Source organism: Sparus aurata, chromosome 2, assembly GCF_900880675.1.
Source record: "Sparus aurata chromosome 2, fSpaAur1.1, whole genome shotgun sequence".
Classification (NCBI taxonomy): domain Eukaryota; kingdom Metazoa; phylum Chordata; class Actinopteri; order Spariformes; family Sparidae; genus Sparus; species Sparus aurata.
In genome coordinates, this window is record NC_044188.1 from 32,191,269 (window position 1) to 32,216,520 (window position 25,252).

The window sequence follows — 25,252 nt, forward strand, 5'->3', positions numbered from 1 at the left end:
ATATATATATACACAAACATATACACATACATACACATACACATACACATATATATATATATATATATATATATATACACACACACATATATAGCATCATCTAGCACACATCTAGCTTGGCATACTGAGCTGGAGGCGGGGGGGGGGGGGACTGTGAATCTACATGTGACTTTGCCAAAAGCCAAAGATGAATATACAAAAAAAGCGCTGGGTTAAAGCAAATGTGAGCCTACCAGTCCTGGGCATGGTTGCTGGCTTCCTGTGGAGGCAGTGGACTGGCCAGTCGGGACACTTGGATCCAGACAGCATCGTACAGATCCTTCTTACTGGTGTGGACAGTGCAGGGAACTATAAGAGGCATGCCGAACAGACTGGGCCGGTTCTTCTGAGATGACAGGAAGTATAGCTCTGTACGCATCTGAGGGGGGAAACAAACGTGAATCTTGCATCAACAGCTGGGAAAACAAAACGCACCTAATTATCACCTATAAAGCAACAGCAGCAAGATGACAGTTAGTTAAATGATATGTACATTCAAGATCAAATGTAGACTTAAACTCATATTACTGACAATAAGGGCTGCACGATTTTTTTGAAATACAAACAAAATTGCAATATGGCCAAGTGTAATATCCAAATCTTAAGAAGTAGGAAAGCTTTTGATAATGACAATACTTGTAACAAGATGTATTGTAATGAAGTACTGTCGTGCTGCAGAGATGTCCTGGTCTCAAGAACCGAACAAATGTCACATCATCATGACTTTGTTTGATTTTCCTAAAATTGCGAGGTAACAATGATCATTTCAGAACTAATCCTGACTCATATCACAATCCCTGTCAAAATAATAACTATTCGATGTCTTTTTACCGTACTGCACCGACTGTGACTGACAATACACAGATTTTTTTTCTTTTATTGCACTGTTGCATTTGTGCCGAGTTCTCACCATTTTTCTGTGCATGGCAATGATGTATCCAATGAAGGGGCTCTCCTGCACGGGTGTGATGTGTCCATTAGCTATCCCATTACCAAGGGGTGTGTCAGGGCTGCAGGGCACCATGGAGCTTGGGCCACCGTTAGGAATGAGGAGGGGCATATTGCTCACATTCCCATTAACAGTGGAACCGTTGGCTATCGGCGTGACATCTGATGAAGGTTAAGAGCAAAGAAGTGAGAAAACAGATGTGCATTCAGACAGATCCATGCTGATAACAGTGCTGAGACAGAGTGTGAGTGGACAGGCTCACCTGTTAGCGTGGGTGAGCTCAGTGATGTTGGTGAACCTGGTACTGGGACTTCAAATGCACACAGGAAGCCGTTAACAGACAGCCGGACCTTCTGGTTGTCCTGAGGAAAGTTCTGAAGACAAAGGTCACAGACTGAAGTGGTATACTAACGGACAGCTCTGCAGGGGCAGGGGCATTATGCAGTTCTAAAAAGTTGAAACACGCTGTTGTGAAGAGTACCTTCAGGTTTTCAGACACGGAAACATGAATCAATCAACCACAATGTTCAACCTTGTACCCTTTCTTGATAATTACTACAGCCTCGGGCCAGATCTAGCCCACAAGACAATTTCATAAGCCTTCCCACATGTCTAGAAGCAAATGCATAAATCAAAGCATAGAATGTGGCTCTTTGTTTCACATTGGACATTCAGCAACAAACCAGAACACTTGAGTTGTGACCAACAACATCCTGATTTACTGCAGACAACATGACACTGAAATGTCTCAGCTTCTAAGTGTACATATGTTGTAGTTCAAAGTCAGAAAAAAACTATTAGATATTAGAACTATTAGATTATATTAGAAATAATCTAATACTTTTCTGCCGAGTGTCTCTGCTGGGAGACAAAAGCCTTAGCCAGGGTTCCCACTCCATATTAAACATTAAAGTCAAGGACTATTCAGGGCCCAATTCATACAACTTCAGCATGGCATAGTTATAGACACAGATTAAACACCGAGTATATTTATAATAAGAACTAACAGGCTTTACAAAAGCTCAGACAATTAAAAAGAAAGAGAGGCTTGACTGTGGAAAAACTTCACAATTGCACTTTGTTACAATAACTGCAGGAGACACACATACAGAAACAGCCCAAAGTAAAACAAAAAACTTCATTTTACATTCTTGCACAACATATAACAACTCAAACGCTTTCAACAACCAATGTCTGTTTTTAAAATGTTCAAGACCTTCAAATCTTTCTGTGAAACAAGGCCTGTAGTGTAATCAGTGTCAGTGTACCTTGATGTTGGACGTGTGGACCTCAGCCAGGAGGATCTGCTCAGGCTTCAGACTGCACAGTTCACTCAGCTGTTTCTTCAGTCCTGTGTACTTCTCGTCCATATTCAACCTCAGGCCGTAGCGCACAGGCGTGGAGCCGTCCAGTTTAATGACTACAAACACAACATTACACATTATCAAGGTTTTGTTGCTTAAAAAAGTATATGTAATGAGACTTTCTCCTCCGGCCGCCTCACCGGTGATCTCCAGATGCATTGAGCTGTCCATGGGCAGGGGCAGAGACAGGAAGTTGAAGGGGTCGAAGCGAGCACTGATGTGTCCGCATGTCTTACACTTCACCTGGGACTTGAGCTGGCCGTGGAAGAGGTCCACCACAATGGAGCGGTTCCTACGCAGGTGGTTCTCCCACGCCTTCAGGGGGGAGGAGCATGGACACATAAACGCAGAGCGGTGAGTTCACACACCACTAATCCTGTGAATCCCTCTTACTCAGGCCATACAGAAAACAACTAGAACACCAACACAGCAACATTACCGAGGTAAAGGAGAGCTCAGCTGATGGACTGACTTGTATATTAGTCAGTCATTACTGGCCCTAAAAACATTTTACTATGTGAGTTTTTCACCAGAATGGATTAATTCAGTTGCTAAATAGACATTGCTTGCTATTATATTTGAGTCAAATGGACAACCTGTTAATTTCAAATGACCTCACTTCATGAAATAAAGAGCCAATTTCACTCATTATAATGTCAATGTCACACACCACAAGTGTTCAGTTTCAATATGGTGATCATCATGCTCCAAGTTTTGGAACTTTACCTCAAATAACTTACAGTCCTTTAGGGGGGCATAAACAGGAAGTACATTTTGCTATGAAGACAGCAACAGGGCTGCAGCATTCAACTAATGTTAACATTAACCACAGTTTAAAATGTCTTGGTTTTGTAAGCGTGAAGGTTCAGCTACAGTGAGTGTTTCTGTTCTCCCTTTCAAATAAAGCACACTATGATCTAATATTTCTATAGCAACAGCGGTTGTAGAGTGAAGAAAATTAAATGTACGACAATTGCATAACTGGCAGATGGAAAGAAACCAAACCTGGTGCACCAGTTTAAAATGCAATGTGGAATAACGTTCAGGTAAGCAGTGACAAATAAGATAACGCTAACAAAAAATGCTCATGGCTCATTACAATCGTGAAACCAGTCCTTTTCTTTTTTTAAGGTTAAGTAACCTTAATACAAACTACAATTGCTGCATCTCTGGTAAGTTGTGTGCTTTTATTCTACATTTGTTTACAATTTTTGCAAACTGGCACCATTAAAGGTTAGCAATTGTTTGCAATGTTTCCATGGATTTACAGATACTGAAGAAAGTTCTGGAGTTGTAAGGAGCATCATTTTATATAATTTCTAGGCAGATTTATAAAACATGTATTTGCAATAGGGTTAGGGTTAGGCGATAATGATATCCTCAGGAAGTGTATCTAAAAATGAGTCCACCATTGTGCCAGAAAAAGTGATATACTGGTTAGTTCATTTGAAGATAATAGTTTGTGATCAGCAGCGTAGTCTCACCTCAGAGGCCACCTCCCAGTCAGGCCGGCCATCGCTGTCCTTCAGCTCCACGTAGGGTTTCTCATGGACTCTGTTCAGATCTTCATGCAGACCGTCCAGTAGGAAGGCCAGCAGTTCCTGGGAGTCCTGCTGCTGGAAGCCATTAAAGCGCGGCGCGTACTTTGCTATCGTCCACTGGAGAGGAAGTAATGACATCATAAATTTGATTTCTATACATCTTTTTAAAAGCATGTTAAAGTGCTCCTATAGAAGGAAGTTCAGACACAGAAATGGCGATTGAGGGTCACAGATCAAAACTGCGTACTCTAAGTTTGAGTGGAGCCACGTTCTTCTGTGTCCCACTCCACAGCTCCATCACCAAGTCACCATAACATTTGGCCATGTGACCTCGCATCCCGATGGGGTTGGTTCTGTAAATGCACCAATAACAGGCCAGTTAGAATTACACACTCAGAACAACATAGGCAATATTTCCACCAAAGCCATACACTTAAATGGTACCTGTTGAGCTCATAGAGGTGTCTCCCTGAGATGAAGTAATCTGTGAGAGGCTTGGTGTTGCTTACACACTGGATACTTGAGTTCATGAAGCAGGTGTTGCCAAGGTTACTAAGGCCAGTGGCTCCTTTCTCTGTAGGAACTGGGATGGAAAACAAGGACATAATGGTCAGATTTAAACACTTAACTGAAAAAGAAACATGAAATGGGCATAAGAAGCTTTATTTACTGAACAGCACTGATGAGCTCATGACATTTTACTACTGCACATATGACACTGTTAAACTCACTGTTTCAGCATGACAACTTTAAATCAATTCATCTCAACATGCTTTAACATTTTCAACAGCAGCAGTGGTTAAATGCACAAATGTCTTCAGTCTGATAGAAATCCTTCTCAGAGATTCCAACTCAACTGTTTATGTTAAATAAAGTAATCAGACAAGATGTGTGTTTACACACGCAAAAAAATTTGATCAGAGTAGAACTTTTTTCATACGCGCAAAGTGGTTCCAACCCCTGTGATGTGTCTACTCTGTCAGAAATATAAAACAAACGTTTGTGTGACTTTATTGAGAAAATCCAATTAATTCCTCTGAAACAATATTTGTGTTTCTGATACAACAGATTTCAGCTTTGTGCATCTTTTCAAAGACTCGTTTGAACGATTTGTTCTTTCGAGCCTTTCAACCATCAAGGTGTTCAAGCCTAACATGCGCAGAAAGAATATCTGAGAATTGGGACAATCAAGAGTGATTTTTAAATTTGTAACAAACATGGGACAAAATAAAATATTCATAAAGGATATTTAAGGATGTTACTGAGCAACACTTTTGCACTCTTGAGTGTTGTGCTGTATCATCAAGGTCAGACACAGAGGTTCATGACTGTATCATGTAACCCTATGAGCTTCCCATCTTCCGCTTTTTATCTCTATCTCTGACTGAAAGACCATTACTGCAATTACTTTATCCCATGATACAATTAAATAATATTTTTTTGTTGACACATGTATTTATATGGCTGTCTCACATTAGCCACCTCCTACAGTCTGAAGTGAGGAGATGAGCAGATGCTATGTCCATTGAAAGATTTCCCTTTAAATGTGATGCTTGTCTGCTATAAAGTGTAGTTGTTATCCACCAATCGGAGCGTGTTTTCAAGATGTTTGTCTGGGTACAAACAACCAATAAGCTCATCCAGTGTCCCCCAGCTTACCTTTGTGTCTGTCCATCTTACTACTGTTAGCAATGAAAGACATTTCCTCAGGCCAGCTCATGTCTTTGTTCCTGACTGTGGAGGAAGTAGAAGAGATTTTCTGTGATCAAACCATTGTGCTTTCATATTCAGAATGACCAGTTATTAAATCATATGAATATGTGTATATATTTATATTCCGCATTGGTTATAGCACTATTATGAGTCTGAAGAGTTCTGCTAATATGGAGCAAAATGTCATTGAAAATAAAGGTGCTTTATACCTTCAATAACTAGCTGCTGCTCATCCTGAATCTTCAGGCTTTCCAATGTGTGATCTTCATCATCTAGGAGAGTGAGGTAGTTCTGCAGGACAGAGAGAGAGGAGGACACGAGATAAAACAGCTTTATAACCTCTTGTTTTTTGAGACTAATTCATTATTACTCTATAAGTCTTCTTCCTGTATCACTTTTTGAAAGTGTCATTAGATTTCTCATATTAGCCAGCTGTGGGGGCCTAAGTGAAAGATTTACTGCTGGGCCCTGTTGAACCCCTGTTCCTCCCACATGTTGAATGGACTGTGAATACCTTTCCTGTGCTGGCCCCTGGTTTGCTGTGTGGTCATTTAAACATAGATCAATGTAGAAACACATCCTGGAAGCTCAAAACTAAAATAATAAATGTCTTAGAATCAAATTTTGACACAGGGACAATTTTCAAGATATGACCTCAACAATATTAAATAAGGACCCAACTTAAGACTCCCCAGCTGATACAGTCCTAATGTGTCATATATGCTCATACAACACATATGCTCAATACATTTTTAATACATTTTCAATAAGAACAAAATTGTTGCCACTAATATGACCCAGGTAACTTCCTGTCAGGAAGTACTGTGTCATATGCTGGCTGACATATATCTGATATTTACTAAAAAGTAAAGTATATAAAAGCAAAGGAGGCTCCTGTGACAGCTTTGCAACCCACCTCACTGTTGTAGAGCCAGAGTCTCATGTCCTCCTCCTTGATGCGGAGTCTCTGGGACAGGTAGAGGTGGATGTCCTTGATGGTGCCCATGCGGCTGAAGCAGCCTGTGTAGGCCAACACCCTCTTCAGAGGAGCGTTGGGGGATGGCACGTTACCTGCTGAAGCCCACAGAGACGACATCAACCTTTACCAGCTCAACCAACTCAACCAACTCAACCAACACACTTTCTTAGTTCAAATTTATGATTTGTTCCTTTGACTTCTTCCTCAGTTGAAAGGACTTTATCTGTGATTACAAAAGTCCTTGTTGTTTTGAAATTCAACTAAAATTCTCGTTTCTTCATGTTGCTTCACACTTACAGATGCAAATGACTGATCAATACCAACCACAGCATTCTGTTGACTGAGGATTAGTTGTAAGGAAGCAGCAAGAAAGGGCTTTTTCATCAATCAGCGCAGACTTGATTGGTCAATCAACTTAGTGGATTTAGTGGACTCAGATTGGATTAATCAATTGCAAACCAATCAATATTAGTGCTGTTAAATAAATTCAGAAGCTTCACTGAACTGATAATGATTTCAAAAATATTAATAATGCGCGTGATTTTAATATCTGTATAATGTTATATGTCTTTTCTATGTGCACAGCTTTGCTATTCAGTTAGACCACACAATGATCCATCCTCTACACTTGTTCAAGTGCTCTACTATTGCCTTATTGCGTGTAATATGATGCATCCATTTTAGATATCTGGCCACACGCTGAAAGAGGGTCCGCTGCTCAGACAGAGTATGAGTCATGATGGAAAGCCACAGCTCCACTGGGGACTCAAGCCTGACAACTGATATGTTGACTTGATTTGGTCAAGCGCTCTCAACCCAAACCTGATTATACTGAAGCAGCTGTGTTCATCTTCACTTTATGCTTCGGCATCTGCTTTCTCTTTGCAGTGAGGCATTTTCAGTTTGTCCATTAGATCCATTTAGACGTAATGCAAAGGGAAAATATACATTAAATTACAACACAGCTCCAACTATTGTTTGAGTGAGTGGGTCTATTTATAGGGTTTTCGATTGGGAGAACAATAGATCTGAATTACTCATGGGGAAGTGGCTGAAATGAAATGACTTAATTTGCAACAGCTTACAGTCATCAACCAAAATAAAACTGTGACAGGAAAGGAAACCTCATTCATACCCACTATTCAAATGTGATGGCTGTCTACACTCAGTATACTCATATCGACTAACTGTTCTGTAATACTGCAGGTTTTGTATCTGTCTGCATTCTGCTGCTACAATTGCTGCATGTCATTTAGTGAAGAGTTGGCATCTAATACTAAAACAGCAGGTACAGCCAGAGGTTGGATTAACTGAGAATCTTCCGTCATCAAACACATTTAAAAAGATTTCCAAATGTCCTCTGTCGCTTCACTGGACACAAACAGACTGAGTGATGACCATCACCACAGGTTCTGGGGAAAGCATAGAAAGCTTGAAGGCCAAACAGGCAAACGGCTCAAAGTAGCTACAGTAGCTTTTTGTTGACTGGGCCACGGGACAGAGCAAGCAAGAAATTGTAAGACATTTCTGCAGTCCTACATGAGACCAAACACATTCTGAACTCAAAGCACAGCGGCTGAGAGAGCTCAATGCACTGCAGCTTAAGAAACAGCTGCTTCTCACTGACAAGCTCAGCTGACCATCAAATACTGCAGGTAACACTGACTATAACATAATCCCACATCAAAAGATCTGAACTATCACTTCAATGGAACCTTGTCTTTACAGTAAACATTTCCATCTGTACAGCCAGATTTCTTCCCTTTTACAAACATCATAAGAAGTCTAGACAAGATGTGTTTTGTGAGGTCACAGTGACCTTTGGCCAGGAGTAAGAGGGCCAGCTACTGAACTAACACTTTCTTTGCTTTTCTTAATTATGATTTCTTTTCCTGAATTTCTTCTTTGTGTGTTGTCATTTTCTAACAGATGACGAGGATTCAACTGAGACAGATTCAAATTTTGTCAGTTTTCATGTTTTCATGAAAATCCCAAGTAGTCCCTTGCGCTGCTAAGAGAGTACAGACATGCCTGACATTATTATCATGTCGCAGACTGTTTCTAGCATGTGTACCTTTCAGCACTGTGTTCAGTATGATACAGCACATGGATATTGCCAGTAAGTGTAGAGGACTTGAACAAGAGATGTTAAACCTACTCGAATGGCGATGTCTGTGCAGATAGAAAAGGTTTAAATGATTTCCACTTCCCAAACCAGAGCGCTGCCAGGGCCGGGGCAGTCCACTCTGGGGGGGGATTAAAAAGGCAGGATGCGGGGTAGCTCAGTGAAGCATTTGTCGACGGCTTGCTCTGGTCTTGCTGCAGGCTTACGTTACCTCTTGGTGGGGGCAAATACGGTGGGAACATTCGCAGGCTGGTCATACCCATATTGACCCAGATGTTGGACTGGGGGGAGCGTGTGGCCGGCTGCTGGCGGAGGAAGAGGAGGTAGCGCGGAAAGAGCTCCAGCTCTGCTTGGCCCGTCTTGCTCTCCAAGATAACCTGCAGGAGTGGAATGGAAAGGTTTTGCAAGTCTCTTGTATGCTTTTTAGGAATAGAACCACTGTCAACTGATCATTCTGGACACGTGTGACCCGGATGTGTCTTTTTTTTTAGTTGCTCTCACTCCTGTAGTTCAGTTCACTTGGTCTTGACCAAACAAGAAAAATTACTTTTTAGTTATAGTTTAGTTATAGTGTATGTATTAACATTACTACACGTTGGTGCTCTATAACTCTAAGGATTGCTTAAAAGATCACTTCCTTGAAAGAATCCACAATCTGTGTGCTGATCAAGCACCAGACTTTAGTTGGAGCTAGACTCCTGTAGTTGTCTAGTCTGCACCTGAGATTAAATGACTGATTTCACAGGAGCCTAAACAAATTTAAACAAATTGAAGAACACAGCAGATCAGGTTTGAACCCAACTAAAGTGTTCAGGAGTAAAAACCCCCTAAAGTGCTGTAAAGGGCCCTCAGACAAGAGCATTCATGGTGATATTTAGACATTTTTTGAGACATGAGTAGACTTGTGGCCTAAAGTCAACAACACTGTGTGTTGTTAGGGGGCAAGCTATCCATTACATATTGTCATACTGTTTTACTCTGTGGAGGAAAATGTAGGCAGAACACACATACTTGCATCTGCCTGAGAACATTTTTAAATCACTGTCTTTTGACCAAATTCATATCAAGGGCCCAACATATCCAGAAGACAGTCAATCACGCTGCCAAAATCATGTCTATTAAACGTAATGCATCATTTTCATCTAGTGGTTGAGCCGAACTGTTCTGAAATCAATCGAGACCAAATCCAAGTTATGTTTCAAGTCTTGTCAAAGAAAACCATGTTTAAAGTCGGAAAAATTCATAATTTCATAGGGTAACTCATCATTTCATTGATTTCGTTTAAAAAAATTGTTTAAAAGTTCTAACAAACCAACATTTACCAGCTTGTTAAAGTCTCAAAACAACAGCTCTGTTCATAAGAGTATACTGTTTTGTTAATAATGCTCGGTCCTGCCTTACAGTGATAGTGAGGTAATTAGCTGTGGAGTGGGTGTTCTGTCTTCACTCACCGGTCGCGGCAGGCTGAGGTTGGCACCATACCAGTGGTAGAGCGCCCGCCACACCGGCTCTGGCACCATCTCAAAGTCTCTACCAGGCGCCAGCTGCAAGGAGCGCTTCAACCTGCCACCCTCCATGGTTAACGTTGGGGCCTGCAGGGGCACAGCACAGACATCAGCATTTAAATACGTGCACAAAAGACACTATCTGCCTACTTGAATTACAGATAATAGACAGAGACAGTATCCTAATGCTATGCACATGCTGGCAGCCTGCTATCATTACAACAAATTGTAGAGATAAGACAAAGGAAAAAGGAAGCACCATCTGGTCCCTGAAAGCCTTTGCCAGTGGAGGAGGAGTGCTTCCTAATTGGGAATCTCAGATAATTTCTTCTGTTGGACCAAAGAAAAAGCTTGCAAAAATATCCTTCCGACACTTTGTTGTCTTTTTTTATATGTGTGAAAGATTGTAAATTCTGTAAAGATAAACATGCTGTGAAATTTGCATTTGTAATTTTCCAGGGTCTGGGACACATTAGTCTTTCAAATGCATGGTAAAACAGTTTTTGGATTCCCTTGAACAAAAAAGCTCAGTTCAGAAGGCAAATGTACTGATACTGAAGCCTTCTCTCACACTGGGTAGCTCGACTATTCTCAAATGTCAAACATAAGCCAAAGCAAAGCTATGAATATGGTGTATGATCCATGCTGCGTGATCACCTCCTGACTGTGGGATGTGGCTTTTCTGATGTAACCACCAAGTTGCGAAGACTGGAACTGAAACCGAAAAATCTTTTGGTCGGCAAACAATTCTACCAAGTGCTCCAAACACAACACATAGACTCTTTTTCACAGACTGAAAAGGTGTAGGCTGAGGCTACAGCTTATTACACCCACTCTCTTTAATACACCATGTATTTGGCGATAAAAGTCTTGTGTACAAAAAATTAAGAGCTTGGTTTTGTTACATTAACGCTTACCTATTGCTTTTTTGAACACGGCACATCTCTAGCTTTCTCTAATTTAAAACCACCGTCTTAATAATACACCTATTTGCTTTCTCTCAGAGAGTGAGATGAACAAATCAACATCAACACAAGTCCCTCCTTAATAACTTCAGCCAGATGGGTGTGGTAATGCAGGAATGAGCAGGACACGCTTTGGTGAGCTCCATCCAGCACAAGTGTTCAGAGTTCAACGTTCACCTTGTTTTCTTATGATTTGTATATTCAGTTTTGTTTTGCTATTTGCTAGTAAACAAATGAACTGGAAAGCAGTCACACACACACGCACACACACACGCACACACACACACACGCGCGCGCACACACACACACACACACACACACACACACACACACACACACACACACACACACACACACCCTTGCCTTCATGGGGTCGGTGTTGACCAGAGACTGGTTGTCGATGGCTCCAGGTCGTTGAGCTGCCAGCTGGGAGGGGAGGTGTCCGTTGGCTCCAGAAAAACACTGATTGTTGTTGTCTGATACGTTGTGCTGACGGGCGAAACAGCTCTCTGTAGCGGAGGGAGCTACCTGGGGGCTCAGGGCTGCTGGGACAGAAGGGAAAGGGGGGATAGAAAGAGAGGGAGCAACCAGGCCACACACAAAGGGAAGAAAAAAAACACAGAAACAAACAGATTTGAAAAGTGTTAAAAATCCAACCTCAAAGTTGGGATGCTGTTTTCTAGTAAACTCATGTGTTTTCCATGAGTCTGGACATCATAAAGATGCCAGCATAAATGCTAAATAGCTTACAAATGTAACACAAACATTTTTTTATTACTTATCTAAAATAAAAAAAATTAATAATCACAAACCCACCATGCAACATTTAACTTATACACAACTGAATGATGGTCCAATGTCAACAATCCAATCAACTGAGCTAGAATAACTGTACACCCTCAGAGCCACTTGGCTGATGGGTTGCTCCTTCTGATGGTTGAAGTTAAAAGAGGTCTGCTCAAGTTCTGACACACAGCATTACAACATTATCATACTGTGAATTCTACAATGCTAACTGCTTTCCAGCTAAAGCCAGAGGCCTAAAATTGCTGGCAACGATAAAGGCCAGGTTAACACTATACCCTTCATTCTCTCAAACAATGGCCAGCTGCAGTTAAAGGCAGGTATTGAAGAGGATGAGGTATATCTCCACAATGATGGCTCACATTAAATATTCTGCATTATGTGCATTTTAACAGGTCTAACTCTGTCAGTCATGTCATACTCATCAATGTGCAGCTCTGAGGTTTGGTTTTAAATGCTATCTACGGTTTTGTGATTTGTGATGACTGACCGATCTCTGTAGCCTCCGAGGCGCTCGACACAGCATCAGGTGACCTCTCCTCCGTGGGGCTGACTGGGCTGAAGGTTCCCAGTCCTCCTAGTCTGTCTGGTGGGATGGGCTCTATAGTGGCTGTGGCCATTGGAGTTCGTAATGAGCTCAGGATGGACGGCTGCTCCACCACGATGCCCTTATGCTCCTGGACAGGAAGATAACAGCAGGGACTGCCCTGTCATTGTTCAAAGTGATATCTGAGGTTAATGTGGTGTTGGCTTTCATAACTGTCACTGTCCCAATGTGACTTTTGTGCAAGATGCAGTGGCAGACCAGGTTTCAAAAACTGATCGGCTTTGGAAGTACGCATTCATGCAGTAAAACTCAAAAGGCATTTTCTGGTTTCCCCTCCCACTTTATCCAATCAATGTTAAGAGATCTTTCCATAAAGATGCGGTCCTGTCTACTCCTGAAGGTGCAGAGAGAAGAATCCTCCTGTTTGCTGTTATGTCAGGCGATTTTTGCTGCGCATTAATGCAGAGAGGGATGAGGGAATTTCTAACTGAAAAACGAAAAAGGAGGTTACAGCAGCTGTAACGTTAGCAGATATGTACTCTTAGTTAACATTCAGACTTACAGTTAACGGATTACTGTGGCAATAATAACTGCTGAAGTCGCTGTCTCTTCAGTGTCACTTTACTGCATTGTGTGTTCCTTCTAGCTGAAATATAAAAAAAAGTTTTTGCCGACCAAATCCATCATGTTGTTGTCACTAACTCTCTGTCAGTTTGGGACAGCAATGACCTGGGATTCAAGGAATCTGCACACGTCAGTCAGTGACAGAGAAGTTTTGTTCATATTATGACTAGATGTACAGCTGCCATAGGAAATCATTAATATCTGATTATCCACCACAAACATTTCAGTCCCGTCTCATCCAGGAAAACAAAACATAACATCGTCTTTGTCTTAGTTTTTATTATTTAATATCTACTTTTCGCTCATCCTTGTCTCATCTTAATTATGAAAAGAATATTTGATGAACATTTTTGGTCACAGTTTTTATTAATGAAATGAACACTGCTCTTGAATCCATACAACATACTGTTGGACCTGGTGAAATAAAAATACAAAAGTCTATCGACTGGTTAATAAGCAATTTAAGTTTTTCAGAAGAGAGGTAAAAAAGTGGCCTGTGAGTGGCCATGTGTCACATTTGTCTCTACAGTAGGACCTAATGTGAAATGATTGTCAAGATGCAGTCAGGCTGAACTCTCCTTCCTCTCTGGGTGTTATGAAACCTCAACACTCCTATAAAGCACATCTTTATAAAGCAACATATATTTTGTATTGCACACATCTTCTGTGGTGGTAATCTCCGTACACAGGTTCAGTATATCCACACATTTCAGCTTCCTGAACTTGACTTACGTATTTAACGTAGTCCTTCCACTGCTGCCACCACAGCATGGAGATGAGGAACCAGTTCTGACCCTGCTGCAGCCCATGTCTGCTCTCCCTCTCTAACCAACCCCTACACACACACACACACACACACACACACACACACACACACACACACACACACACACACACACACACACACACACACACACACACACACACACACACACACACACAAATCAAATGAAGACATTTGTTAGCTCCAATAGCATATTCAAAGTTGTACACAATGACATGACAGACAAAGTGGACAGGTACATGCCTGATGATTTGTCCCTCCTCCTCAGGAGTTCCGGGCCTGAGCCCTAGGACTATGTGGCAGACCTGGACCAAGAAAAAGACACACAGATTTAAGCAAACGCACAAAAAATGATTTTGAATAAAAAAACTTTAAAAATCAATGTAAGTTTTATAACTACAGTATGTAGTGTGGCTATACTGACCTGGAAAAGCAGGTTTAAGAACTCATTGGCCAAAGCACTCTTCACGCTCCAGATCTGGTAGTCCTCCAGGGTCAGGTGACCCAGCTGGCAAGGAGTCAAAAAACACAAAGGTCACCATACTCAGATTTACTATTCTCAAAATAAACACTGTGTTGAGACCTTATAAAGGATGGAAGAAATTCCATTCTTCTTCTATGGTTATTGTGGGTATAAATATCTGTGAGGTAAGACAAGGAGGCTGCTGCAGGTGTACTGACAATATGTTGAACAATATGAATGTGACAGGTTGAAGCTGGAGTTGAGTGTGAATTGTTGGTGACTTTCTCTTGATCAAGGTTATAAAATGGAATTATATTGCAGGATAGAAATCAAAGGATTAACTTCCTGACAGCTACATCAATAATGATTCTGTCACCAAGAGTTCTGTCTCACCTTGGTTGTGTCATGCATCTTCAGAATGTCCTCTACGATGTCTGACACGCTACTGTGCAGCTCCTGCAACATGTAAAAAATGTATAAGCTTAAAGTAGCAAAAACCAAGCACCTCATCTTCAGCTACTGCTCTGAAGAAGATCGCAACAGACATGAGTGTAAAAATGTTATATGGGTTATTATTACAATTCCAGTCCAGTTTTAATCAATATCTGTCTGTCTGCAATGTCATACATGCCAAAACATTTTGCATATCGGCCAATATATTGATATTTTAATTTTTTTACCACATGATATTGGTATCCGCACTGGCTCCAAAAATCAAGTTAGGTTTAGGCTCTAATTCTGTCTCACCGTTACTGTTAAGTCTACATGGCGAGAAAAACTGTCGTTTGTCAAGAGATAGTTTCTAAGTCTCAAGCCCCTTAAACCCCAAACATTCATTTTTTTCATTTTTGTTCATGTACAGATTAAACAAGTAAGATACGTTGGTTAGTGGGTCAGTTTTTGAGGTATCGGTAGGCAAGCCTCCTAACTTGATATAACAACTACCTTTGCTGACATCAGGACATATTACACTAACCTTCACCTACACCATTCAGCAGTGTCCTGGAGAAATCCTGATCTAAAATAAAATATTTCTAAGCTTGATTTTCAGATTGCCTTGCATGTCTGAAACAGTACAACATATAAAAACAGCTTCTGGGCTCAAGCATGAAGAAAAACAAGACAAGAACAATAAATAAAAGGAGAGGAGAAGATGACCTTCAATGAGGTTTCAGTGAGACACCATGCTAAGTGAGTGGAAGTTTGATGTTGCAGGTCTGTAGAGCCCATACGGCCCGTGCCTGCCTACATCTATGTTCTGTGGACTTACAGGGAGTGTGTCTGTGCGATTGTCCTTCCACACCTCCAGCAAGGCCACCACCATTTCATGGAGTTCATCTCGAGACAGAACCCCATCACGGTCCACATCGAACACTTTGAAGCAAACTGGCAGTAAACATAGAGGTGTTTGGATGAAAATATGGCTTTGAAGCAAATATACTGGTTTCTACTGCCTTGAAATCCAACAGCATGCTCTGAAGTCTATTCACAGGACATCCAAAATGTTTCCATAACAACAGTGACTGTGCACTAATGACCAACAGAACTAATTGACACTTTACAAAAAAAATGACACTCTCAAACAGTAAACTACATTTAACATCCTGATAACAGCTACAAAGCGGAACTAATGATCCAACAGCTTGGTATGACTCTATGAAGTCTCTGGGAATTATTTATCTCTAATGATTTTGAACCACAGCACGGCTTACATTTCTGTCTCTCAGCGATAGGCCCCCTGCAGCTCGCAGACAGTCCACAAGATATCTCTTTAAAGTCGATGTGATTGTCCCGATTCTCATCAAAAGCGTGAAATAAGCCTGGAAAAGACAATGACACAGACAATATTAATACAAAGAGCAGGTCATTTAAGAAGGCTGTATTGACTGGTAAGCCTAGAGACTTTCATAGGGGCATGATGATCTAATTCATAGCTTTATGCACTTGACACCCTCATGAGACATATCAAAAAGGTAAATTCTGCCCTACCTTCACTCAGTGAGGCATGGATTGGAGGAGAGACCAGAGGGACGAAGGTTTCCAAGTCAAAGCGGCCGGTTCTGGACTGGGCTTTCAGCAGCCAGTAGCGCTTCTCCAAATCTATAATGTCTGACTCCTCTACTGCAGAACAGAAAACAAAGGAAGACATCAGAGGGATCAGGTCCCCAAGTTTTGTAGTTTTTCAGAGTAGCTACTGGAGACATTACATAAGCTTAAAGCTTTGGACAGATTCAGGTCTGTACTGCAAGTCAATGTGGCCTACTGACACTGTCTGGTGGTCAGACCAACACAAGAACACCAAGCTGTTATTCTTATTCTTTCCAACAATATACTGGGTGCATTAGATGTTCAAGCAATAGGCATACTATATTATGTGGCTCATAATGTCAGAGCAGAGGTGATTTCAAGTAGCACAAGTAAATTAACTGTTAACAGTATGGGTATATAGAGAACAATAAATCCACATAGAGAGTGGGTAGGTAGAAGTACATATACTTTCCTGGTTAATATAAGCTGCAGAGTGAAGTGATACATTAATATGATGTGATAAGGTAGAAATCTTGACAGAGGCTGGGGGGGCTGCTGTGTTGTCATTTCCCACCAACTAAAAAACGCATGACAAGAATGGTAATACCCTGTAATTTCAAATGTGTCAGGGAGTTGTTTGATTCAGTCTGTGGGAGTAATGGAACAGGAAGGAGTTGTTAGATGAGAAGCTTCAGGCAACAGGCTGCACTCCTCATTAACCTGATCAGGTGCCCTGTTCTGTTTACTGTCATAAGAAATGGGATACAGAGAATTTAGACTTTATTTAGACTCTATTACACAACAGATTAATCATAAACTGATTAATTGTTGCAGCTTTAACTGTAGTTAATGACAATGTCAAATTAAGTAGAAAAATCATCATTTCTCTTAGAGACTAGCAACATTTTTGAAGTTTCCCTTTAATTTTTTTGGGTCATTGGGCTAATTTGAACTGTTTCCCAGCTGCTTTTGGCAGGATGAGAAGGTCTTAGTGTAGAGAGTGTTGTATGTTGTCCAGGTTGTGAAGCCCTTACAGAGGAATTTATCATCCGTCCTGTATGTAGTATGATTAATTAATGTCACAGAATAATATTTAATGTAATATTATAAAACTGCAACACTGTTTAATGCATAAAATGGAGCAAAGTATCAACTGCAAGGTATAATGAATAATGAATAAGGTGCAACGGGGCCTGTGTTAATCAAAGACTGGTGCTGGTGACTGGTGGGTGGAGAGCTGTTATGACAGAGTGGGAGTACGGAGGACAACAGTGACACCACCCCACAGTGAGATGCATTCTTCATCACATGATAGCTGCTAGAAGAAGAGACTTCCTGTGGAGCTCAGCCGGACACCTAAGGTGACCGTGTTCACTGCTTGAAGGGGGTGGAAGGTGTCGTTCCTGATAACCGACAGCTTGGTCAACAATCTACTCTGTACAGTCAGTCTTAGGCTTGTTGAGCCCCATGGCTCTGTCAATCTTAAACCAACACAATGAAAATTTCCAGAATTTCAGGAAATTGAACTGAAATTTTGTCTGAACCCGACTGAGTTGAGACATTAGTCATCAAGCCCAATCCAACTCTACAGGTGTTCTGTTTTGTATGAACACAACTCGGAGGTGACTCAGTTGTCAGCTCAACTAATGTTTTCTGCCTTTAAATGAATAAATAGCCTTTGTGTTGCATTCAAAGCATCACATAAACAACAAACTCCAGCACGTAGAGGCCCACGGTAGGCCCCATCATCTGCTATCAGGTATGACTTCATTCATTATCAATTTTCATAACATTTAAATAGTTTTACTCTGTTTTCACTAAAAGCACCATGTCAATTGATCTGAACCTCGATACTATTTCTAAAGTTTGGTCTTTGTCTCTGCTTTCAACTTGTGCAAATGTAAGGATGTACTGCTCTCTTTTGTTTTATATGATAATAAACAGACTATTTTGAAGTTTGGACTCTGGATCTGAGGAAAAGAGCAGTTTCAAGATGGTCAGCATTAATTGAAAAAAACCTAATAATATAATCTACAAAATATAATCTGTTGCAGCCAAAGTGGAAACCATCAAGTTAAATGATACAACAGCGAACTGTTAATTGGAGCAAGTACATGTTTTGACTTAATGAGGAGCAGAGTAAACATGATAATGGTCAAGCAAAATTAAAATGGTGTGGTCTCAGGGTAGAATGGTATTTGACTCAACTGAGTAACAAAGTGATACAGATCAGACCAATATAGCATACGAACCTCTGCCAGGGTCAATGAACCAGCCTCCCCCTTTCAACATGCTAATCCACAGATTAAGGTAATAGGATTCAGCAGCTAGCCAGCTAGTCATTGGCCTGGAGCCAATACGTATGACAGGTGTCAAAACACAGAAACACAAATCAAATGGCTGTCAGTTCCTGGAAGAAAGTGGACTCTGGCTTCCCAGTCGGCCTATTAAAACAACCTTCCTGAAAGCTTGTTTTTAGCAGTTATTGGTCACAGTTTCCAGTCAGAGGGGATGATGATGGTTGAGGTCGACTGTGTGTGAAACAGTACCCTGGAGAATGGACTGTCTGAGACAGGTGTTGCTCTCTTTTCCAGGTTTTGAGTCCCTGTAGCCCAGAGGTGAACATCAGGACAGTTGGCCTGACCTGGAATCACTCAGTCATGTTTTTACTGCTACTGGCTCAGATGTTTTAACTTAAACAGACTAAAAGGGCGCACTGAGTACGAAATCAATGATTCAAAGCATGAAGGGGACTATATGGAGATGGCATGGAGGAAATAAAATGAAGCTGATAAATTATTGAGGATTATGGACTAAGGCAGGAAGTGAGCACGAGAGGCTCATGACTATCTTTCTGTCTCAAAGCTCAGCTGGACATTGCTAACTTAACAGAAACCAGGGAAGAACACGTGCAATAATCAATACAATGCAATAATCATACACAAGCACACACTCACCCACAAACTGTTGATGTAAACCACAAAGCTAACGCAACAAAGCAGATGTATCAAGCTCTGAATATCAGTGAATGCTAGCTTTTTGAATACATCAATGATGAGTCTTGGTATATAAAACTCATCCTTGGAAAGGAAAATAAATACTTGTGTTTGTCATGCTGACTATTCCTCAGGACAGCTGAGCTACTGTCTGAATCTTTAAAAACTCATCACTCTCTCTATGAATTGCCTTCTGCACATCTCCCTTCTATCTCAGGGTCACTCCCTGCTTTTTAACAAATTATGAAAGTGCTCAATGTAACATCAGCAAAATCTTTTGTTGGATTTTAAATCTTTGTAATTGTGATTTTAAAAGACTTTGAGTTTAGTAGTCTATTCTGCCAAAAGCTGAAGGATCTTCAATGCATTAGTCGTAAATGAGCCTTAAGACTCTATCTCCTACCACCCTTCAGACACCAAAGACGTGCAAAACATCAGAACCTGTTGAAACTTCAGCCACAGGTCTGTAGGCAAACAGCTAAAATAGTAGTAGTAGTATGAAACGATACGAAACGAAGCGAAATGAAACAAAGCGGTGTTGTACAAAGGGAAAGTTCTCTTAAGTCACAAAAAGCTGTTTGAGAACTTAATAAATAAGATTCATTGCAAAATTAGCAATAATGTTATGTTAAGAACTATCTACTTAAAAATGAGAAAAGACAATCTTGACAAGACGTTTGATGAAAAGCTTTCGGTACGTCTCAGTTGATACCAAAAACATTTTGAGGTATGATATGTAGCCCTACTCATATACATTTAATTTAATTTCTTTTTAAACCAATGACAAAACTTACTAGATGAACAGGCCTTTTCTGTTTAAACAGTAGCAAAACCAAACATTACTAAACAAACCATTCCAACAACGGCTGTACCAGAAATAAACCCTGAATTGCGAGATATCTGACATTAAAGAACACTTCTGGCTACAAATGATTCTATCAGTTTACTGCATCAGTCTCTATGGCAGGTGCCTCGTCTGGCCTGATACTCACCTAAAGGTGCAACTCTCTCCGAGTGACAGCAGAGATACCATACCATTATCCAGGGAACATCCTTAGAGAGGTGCTGCCACAGCTAGCATGTACCACAGCAAACTACCCTGTGATGACCGCTCACAGAAACTACGTCATCCTGTCTGAAGGACTGAAATTCCCACAGATTTCTACTGATATCATATTGTGATAGCGTCAGAGGCTAGCAAGATCGCAAAGGATTCACTGTGCTAAGCTTTGCCATGAGTCAAGCTTCTTGTTCTGAAAGTCAAGAACCAGGAGTGTGTCAGTCACTCTCTCTCTCCAACACACACACATGCACACACATACAGAGACGCAAAGTTAAGAGGATAAGCAGATTAAAGGCAGTGTCCAGGTTCTCTTGACAAGACAGGTTCTTTCCAACCCTCTGTCCTTAATTTGCAAAATAAAGCCTAGCTAAATTTACTTGGCCTGCAACTTAACATAATTGTATCATTGTTTTTAATTTTCCACGTGCCTTTTTTAAAAGTAACCAGCACTTAAATTAGTTTTCTACAACACAATACCACAAGTTATTGCTGCAAACACAGTGTTGTTGTGTCTATTATTCCTCAATCTCAGTAAGACACAAATGTCGACATATATCAAAACTCAACTTTGCTGGTCCAAAGTCCCTACAAAAAAAATCAGTCAAACAAAAAGACTGGGTAAGACACAACTCACAAGCAGTGCTGTTTACATCACTAGGTGGAACTCACTGGAATCATTCTGATGTAAGCTTACATTAGGTCAGGGATTGCTTTTGGACAAAAACCTTAGTTGGCCAAATTGACAAAAAGATTGTTTAATTTGGATCATGTCATGGAAGATATCTAATCTGCTGAATATGATCAGTTGTAGCCATGATGCACATCTGGCTTTTTGTATTGGTGATTTCCAACCTCAGTTTTTGTGTTTCAATAGGCATAAAATAAAAATTTAAAAAAGTTTTACCACAAAACAAGTTTTTAATAATTCAACGAGAGAAACTGTAGTTCTCAAATCTTAAATGTTGTCTTAACCAAAACAGCTACACATAAGCTAAATTGAGTAAAATTGTCTAAAATTGCCAGAATCGGCACTTAAATCAGTTTTGATCAATGAATATGACTGTGAGACAAGATTACCAATCTGACCATACATTCAATGCCGGCTTTGGTGCGTATGGTGTAATAGCATTCTAAAAACCTACTGTGCCACAGTGCAATTGTCAGTACCAGTGTACTGTGCTACACCAATGACTTTATTTATAATTAAAATTTATTACACAACAGCTTTAAACAGATTGTGCAGCAGGGTCCAAGAAGTGCACCTTGGGTCCACAAGTGCCATATTTACTTCATTACTTTCAATAGTTTCCCCACTAGAGTCATTTTATGGTCATATTCTGCCTTTGACAAGCTATTAAGACTGCAGTCAACAGCAATTTATGCTTGAAATGCCATGAAAGAAAGAGCTCAGCCACTGTAGACTGACATGAAATTTCCAATGTGTGGGATTTACTCTACATATATTTTGATTCACTTGCTTCAACTTGATTTTCTGAGGTTATTAAAATGCAAACAAACAAAGAAACCACCTAGAAAATGTTTTACTAATTGATCTCCAGGTCAGTTACCTTGTTGAGCAGCTGAATACCATTCAGTCATTACGACTTGAAACAACAGAAATATGGCTATCACAGCATATACAGTCAAATTAACTAGTACAGTCTGCATGGTGCAGGAATGAGTGTGACTGAGAGGAAATGGAGTTGAAAGGCAGCAGTGGAAGGAGAGACACCTTGGTGAAGGAGAGATGGAATAATGAAGAAAGGAAAATTGAGTGACAGTGAGTGAATCAGGGAGATAAGTTGAGCTTGTCAGTCATTTCCCAAGGCACTCACTGGCACTGATGGGGGCGTGCGATGCAATAGAATGACTTCATCAAAGCCTTAACAACTGTTGTGAGCCATTCGTGGTATTTCATGTGACATCTGCACTCTTCAAGCGAGGCAGAGTGGGGAGGAAGATGCAGCTGGGGAACTATCTGCTTCTCACTACAAAGACACAGCAGAAAAAAGCACACACTCTAAATACCGTGTGTCTGCAGCTCCCCGATAAAGCCAAATCTCAGTATTTTAAGGCCCTAGCACCGGATTTATGGCCGACAAAAGTTGCTGTTAAAGCAAACTCAGCCTTTCCTCCATGTTTACTGGTTGTCCTGACAAATACAGCCACATGTTTATCTCCACAGAACTAATCTATTACTACAACAGCCATGTGATATTTACCACTCTGCTGTTCTTAGTTCCTCTTTTTAACGAAAATACCGGTTTCATTCACTTTTCAGTTGTACTTAGCAGTTGTTTTGATTGAAGCTACTCTCATTGAAACTCAACATTTCCTGCACAAATGATTCACATTAAAAGCCTTGCAGCCACTCCAAGGGCATATACCCTTTATTTTCTGGGAGGATTCTGATGGGAAACATCTGCTGAGTTTCATTGGTTGAACCATTACACAGATCAAAAAAAAAAAAAATGGCAAAGAAGAAGCAAATATAAACGGTAACTTGTGCAGCTCAGTGAAGTTTGTTGAGCATGACATGACTCGGAAGGTGTACCAAAGCAATCTGTGCTGAGGAAATATAAATTAAAATAGAAGATTGAATTAAAATATCATTATGAACCCATGACTGCACATAGAAATGATAGCTGTAGCTCCCTTATGCTTCCTATAAGGAAAAAAACAAAGATGGATGATTAAATAATAAACTAAAGCACATTCCCCTTTAAATTTAACTAAGCCTAGTCCAACATCACAATCAAAAACCATAGCCGCTTAACCATAATTTAAGATCACTAGATCTGTAACAGCCAACTACAAGGACAACAAAATGTCTAGATCCGTATTGACATCTATACATTCATTTGCATGAGAAATTTACAAAAAACAGCTTTTCTCATAATGTTAAAGAAAGTTAGAAAAGAAAATCCCTATATCTGGATCCACATCAAAAGTTAATAGGGTAACATTATCTGAAATTCATGGTTACGTATAAAAACATTAAACAAGAGCCATCAACTAAAATACTTCTTGGCAGGTTATTAATAGGACTAACAGGGTATAACGGTTCTGAAATTAAGAGCAAAACCACAACACAAATGTCCATGGTCCCGAGCTGTGGTTCAGTCTTTGGTGTCACTATTCCCAAGTAAACACACTTGCCTATGTGGGCATACAATACATGTAAGCGCATTGATTCAGAGTGGTTTGCGACTTACAGTGTGTAACGCCAGCCAGGGTCTGGTAGAAGGTGGGCGTGTCACTGTCATCTGTGAGCGTGACGCACACTCCTCCAGACAGAAGCCATCTGGACAAAGTGAAGGCCTCCTTGTTCTGTAGCAGCCAGTTCCTGAAGCGCTCATAGTTCACTTTATCACCCTGCAACAACACATCAACATACAGTTAGTATGTCAAAAGCACAAGGCTGTCTGCACGTGTCACTGGTGTTTAAATGCTGGTAGCATCACAATAGACTCTATAAACCATTCATTTCATTATGATCATTTAAGTGTGTTACTGATCACATTCAGCCAGTAAATGTGGCATTCTTCTCCCACCATTGCATTCACATCACAGCACCGCTGTTGTTTGAATCCTCTGCTCCCTCAAGTGGTTGATAGTCTGTTGTAGCAAACATTGCTACCACAAGCTAAAGATAATGTTGTTAACGTTGCTAACACTATGTACAACAGTATGGTATGCTGTACTGTAAAAATCAGTCATTTATAAAATGTTTTACCTGCAAACTATCAAGATTGTTGATGCTGATGAAAACACAGACAACACGTGAATCCAACAGCATTATAGTATTGGCCGACAAACCTTGAACTCAAACGTCTTACGCACACAATCAAAATGTAATTTTGGACCCAACAAACTTATTTTAATTACCAATTCACTATCATAATCATCTTTTCAAAGGAGCTCTGTGGAACTTCTGTTTTGTGGACAATGGTCATTAATTCATATTAATTCCAAACTGTTAGCTACTGTTGCTCTCTGTTAGCGGAGCAGAGAGAGGCACTGAAACAAGGCACTCGAGAATGTATAAAAGTGTGTGACTTTATGTGCATTCTTGAATGGTGCACAAAAAATCTGACTCAAGTCCTTCACAATGAAATCCAGTCTTGCTATTCATTGTGACATTGTGCCCCTGAGTAAAATAGGTACTTTCTTTCTGCACCTTTCTACAAATTCTATAGATGTATTTTTTTTTCTTTTAAATTACTTGTCTACATAAAAAAGTAAATCAAATCAATATGACCTTACATCATTTAAGTTTGAATCAGGATTGGATAGCTTGTGAAAATTAAATGCCACATTCATCTTAATTCACATTTCTTTAATAATAAGATACAGTACACATGTCATCAACACTCAAGTATATCTGAGCATTCAAATGGAAAATACTTAAAAGATCTGAATAAAAAAATCTTGATTGGATCATTTCTTATATTACTGTATGACTTGTATTGTTCTGTCCAAAGCTTTCTGCAGTATTGATTTTGATTTGAAATGCGCTTGTATATGCTAATAACCAGCACATTAACTTGCTGTGACTAAAAACTCTCTTTAGCTCCATGTGTAAAATATTATATAAAAAGAATTAATAATAACTGTTCAGAATGTGACAAACACCTCAATAATGATGAAAACAAACTAAGTGTTATGAGCCAGGGAGAGAGAGTGGGAAAAATGGAAGTGATCATTGTGTAACTCACTTGGTATTATCATTTCTTAGCACAAAGTGAGTTAACAGACACATT

At 40.2% G+C, this 25,252-nt stretch overlaps 1 protein-coding gene across 1 annotated transcript in view; it reads right to left on the reverse strand.

The window, feature by feature from the left end:
• Nucleotides 1–229: 229 nt before the first annotated feature.
• usp32 (ubiquitin specific peptidase 32) overlaps nucleotides 230–25,252 on the reverse strand; it is a 53,349-nt gene continuing 28,326 nt past the window's right edge. The window contains exons 5-27 of the mRNA XM_030441907.1: nucleotides 23,705–23,864; nucleotides 16,392–16,523; nucleotides 16,115–16,222; nucleotides 15,673–15,788; nucleotides 14,796–14,858; nucleotides 14,364–14,447; nucleotides 14,183–14,244; nucleotides 13,888–13,990; nucleotides 12,475–12,661; nucleotides 11,544–11,725; nucleotides 10,162–10,302; nucleotides 8,922–9,087; nucleotides 6,523–6,677; nucleotides 5,816–5,897; nucleotides 5,553–5,627; nucleotides 4,338–4,476; nucleotides 4,141–4,246; nucleotides 3,837–4,010; nucleotides 2,493–2,667; nucleotides 2,257–2,408; nucleotides 1,251–1,362; nucleotides 950–1,149; nucleotides 230–418 (exon numbers count right to left, since the gene is read on the reverse strand). Coding sequence (XP_030297767.1) covers nucleotides 230–418; nucleotides 950–1,149; nucleotides 1,251–1,362; nucleotides 2,257–2,408; nucleotides 2,493–2,667; nucleotides 3,837–4,010; nucleotides 4,141–4,246; nucleotides 4,338–4,476; nucleotides 5,553–5,627; nucleotides 5,816–5,897; nucleotides 6,523–6,677; nucleotides 8,922–9,087; nucleotides 10,162–10,302; nucleotides 11,544–11,725; nucleotides 12,475–12,661; nucleotides 13,888–13,990; nucleotides 14,183–14,244; nucleotides 14,364–14,447; nucleotides 14,796–14,858; nucleotides 15,673–15,788; nucleotides 16,115–16,222; nucleotides 16,392–16,523; nucleotides 23,705–23,864 — 3,063 coding nt within the window. The remainder of the gene's footprint in view (nucleotides 419–949; nucleotides 1,150–1,250; nucleotides 1,363–2,256; nucleotides 2,409–2,492; nucleotides 2,668–3,836; nucleotides 4,011–4,140; nucleotides 4,247–4,337; nucleotides 4,477–5,552; nucleotides 5,628–5,815; nucleotides 5,898–6,522; nucleotides 6,678–8,921; nucleotides 9,088–10,161; nucleotides 10,303–11,543; nucleotides 11,726–12,474; nucleotides 12,662–13,887; nucleotides 13,991–14,182; nucleotides 14,245–14,363; nucleotides 14,448–14,795; nucleotides 14,859–15,672; nucleotides 15,789–16,114; nucleotides 16,223–16,391; nucleotides 16,524–23,704; nucleotides 23,865–25,252) is intronic.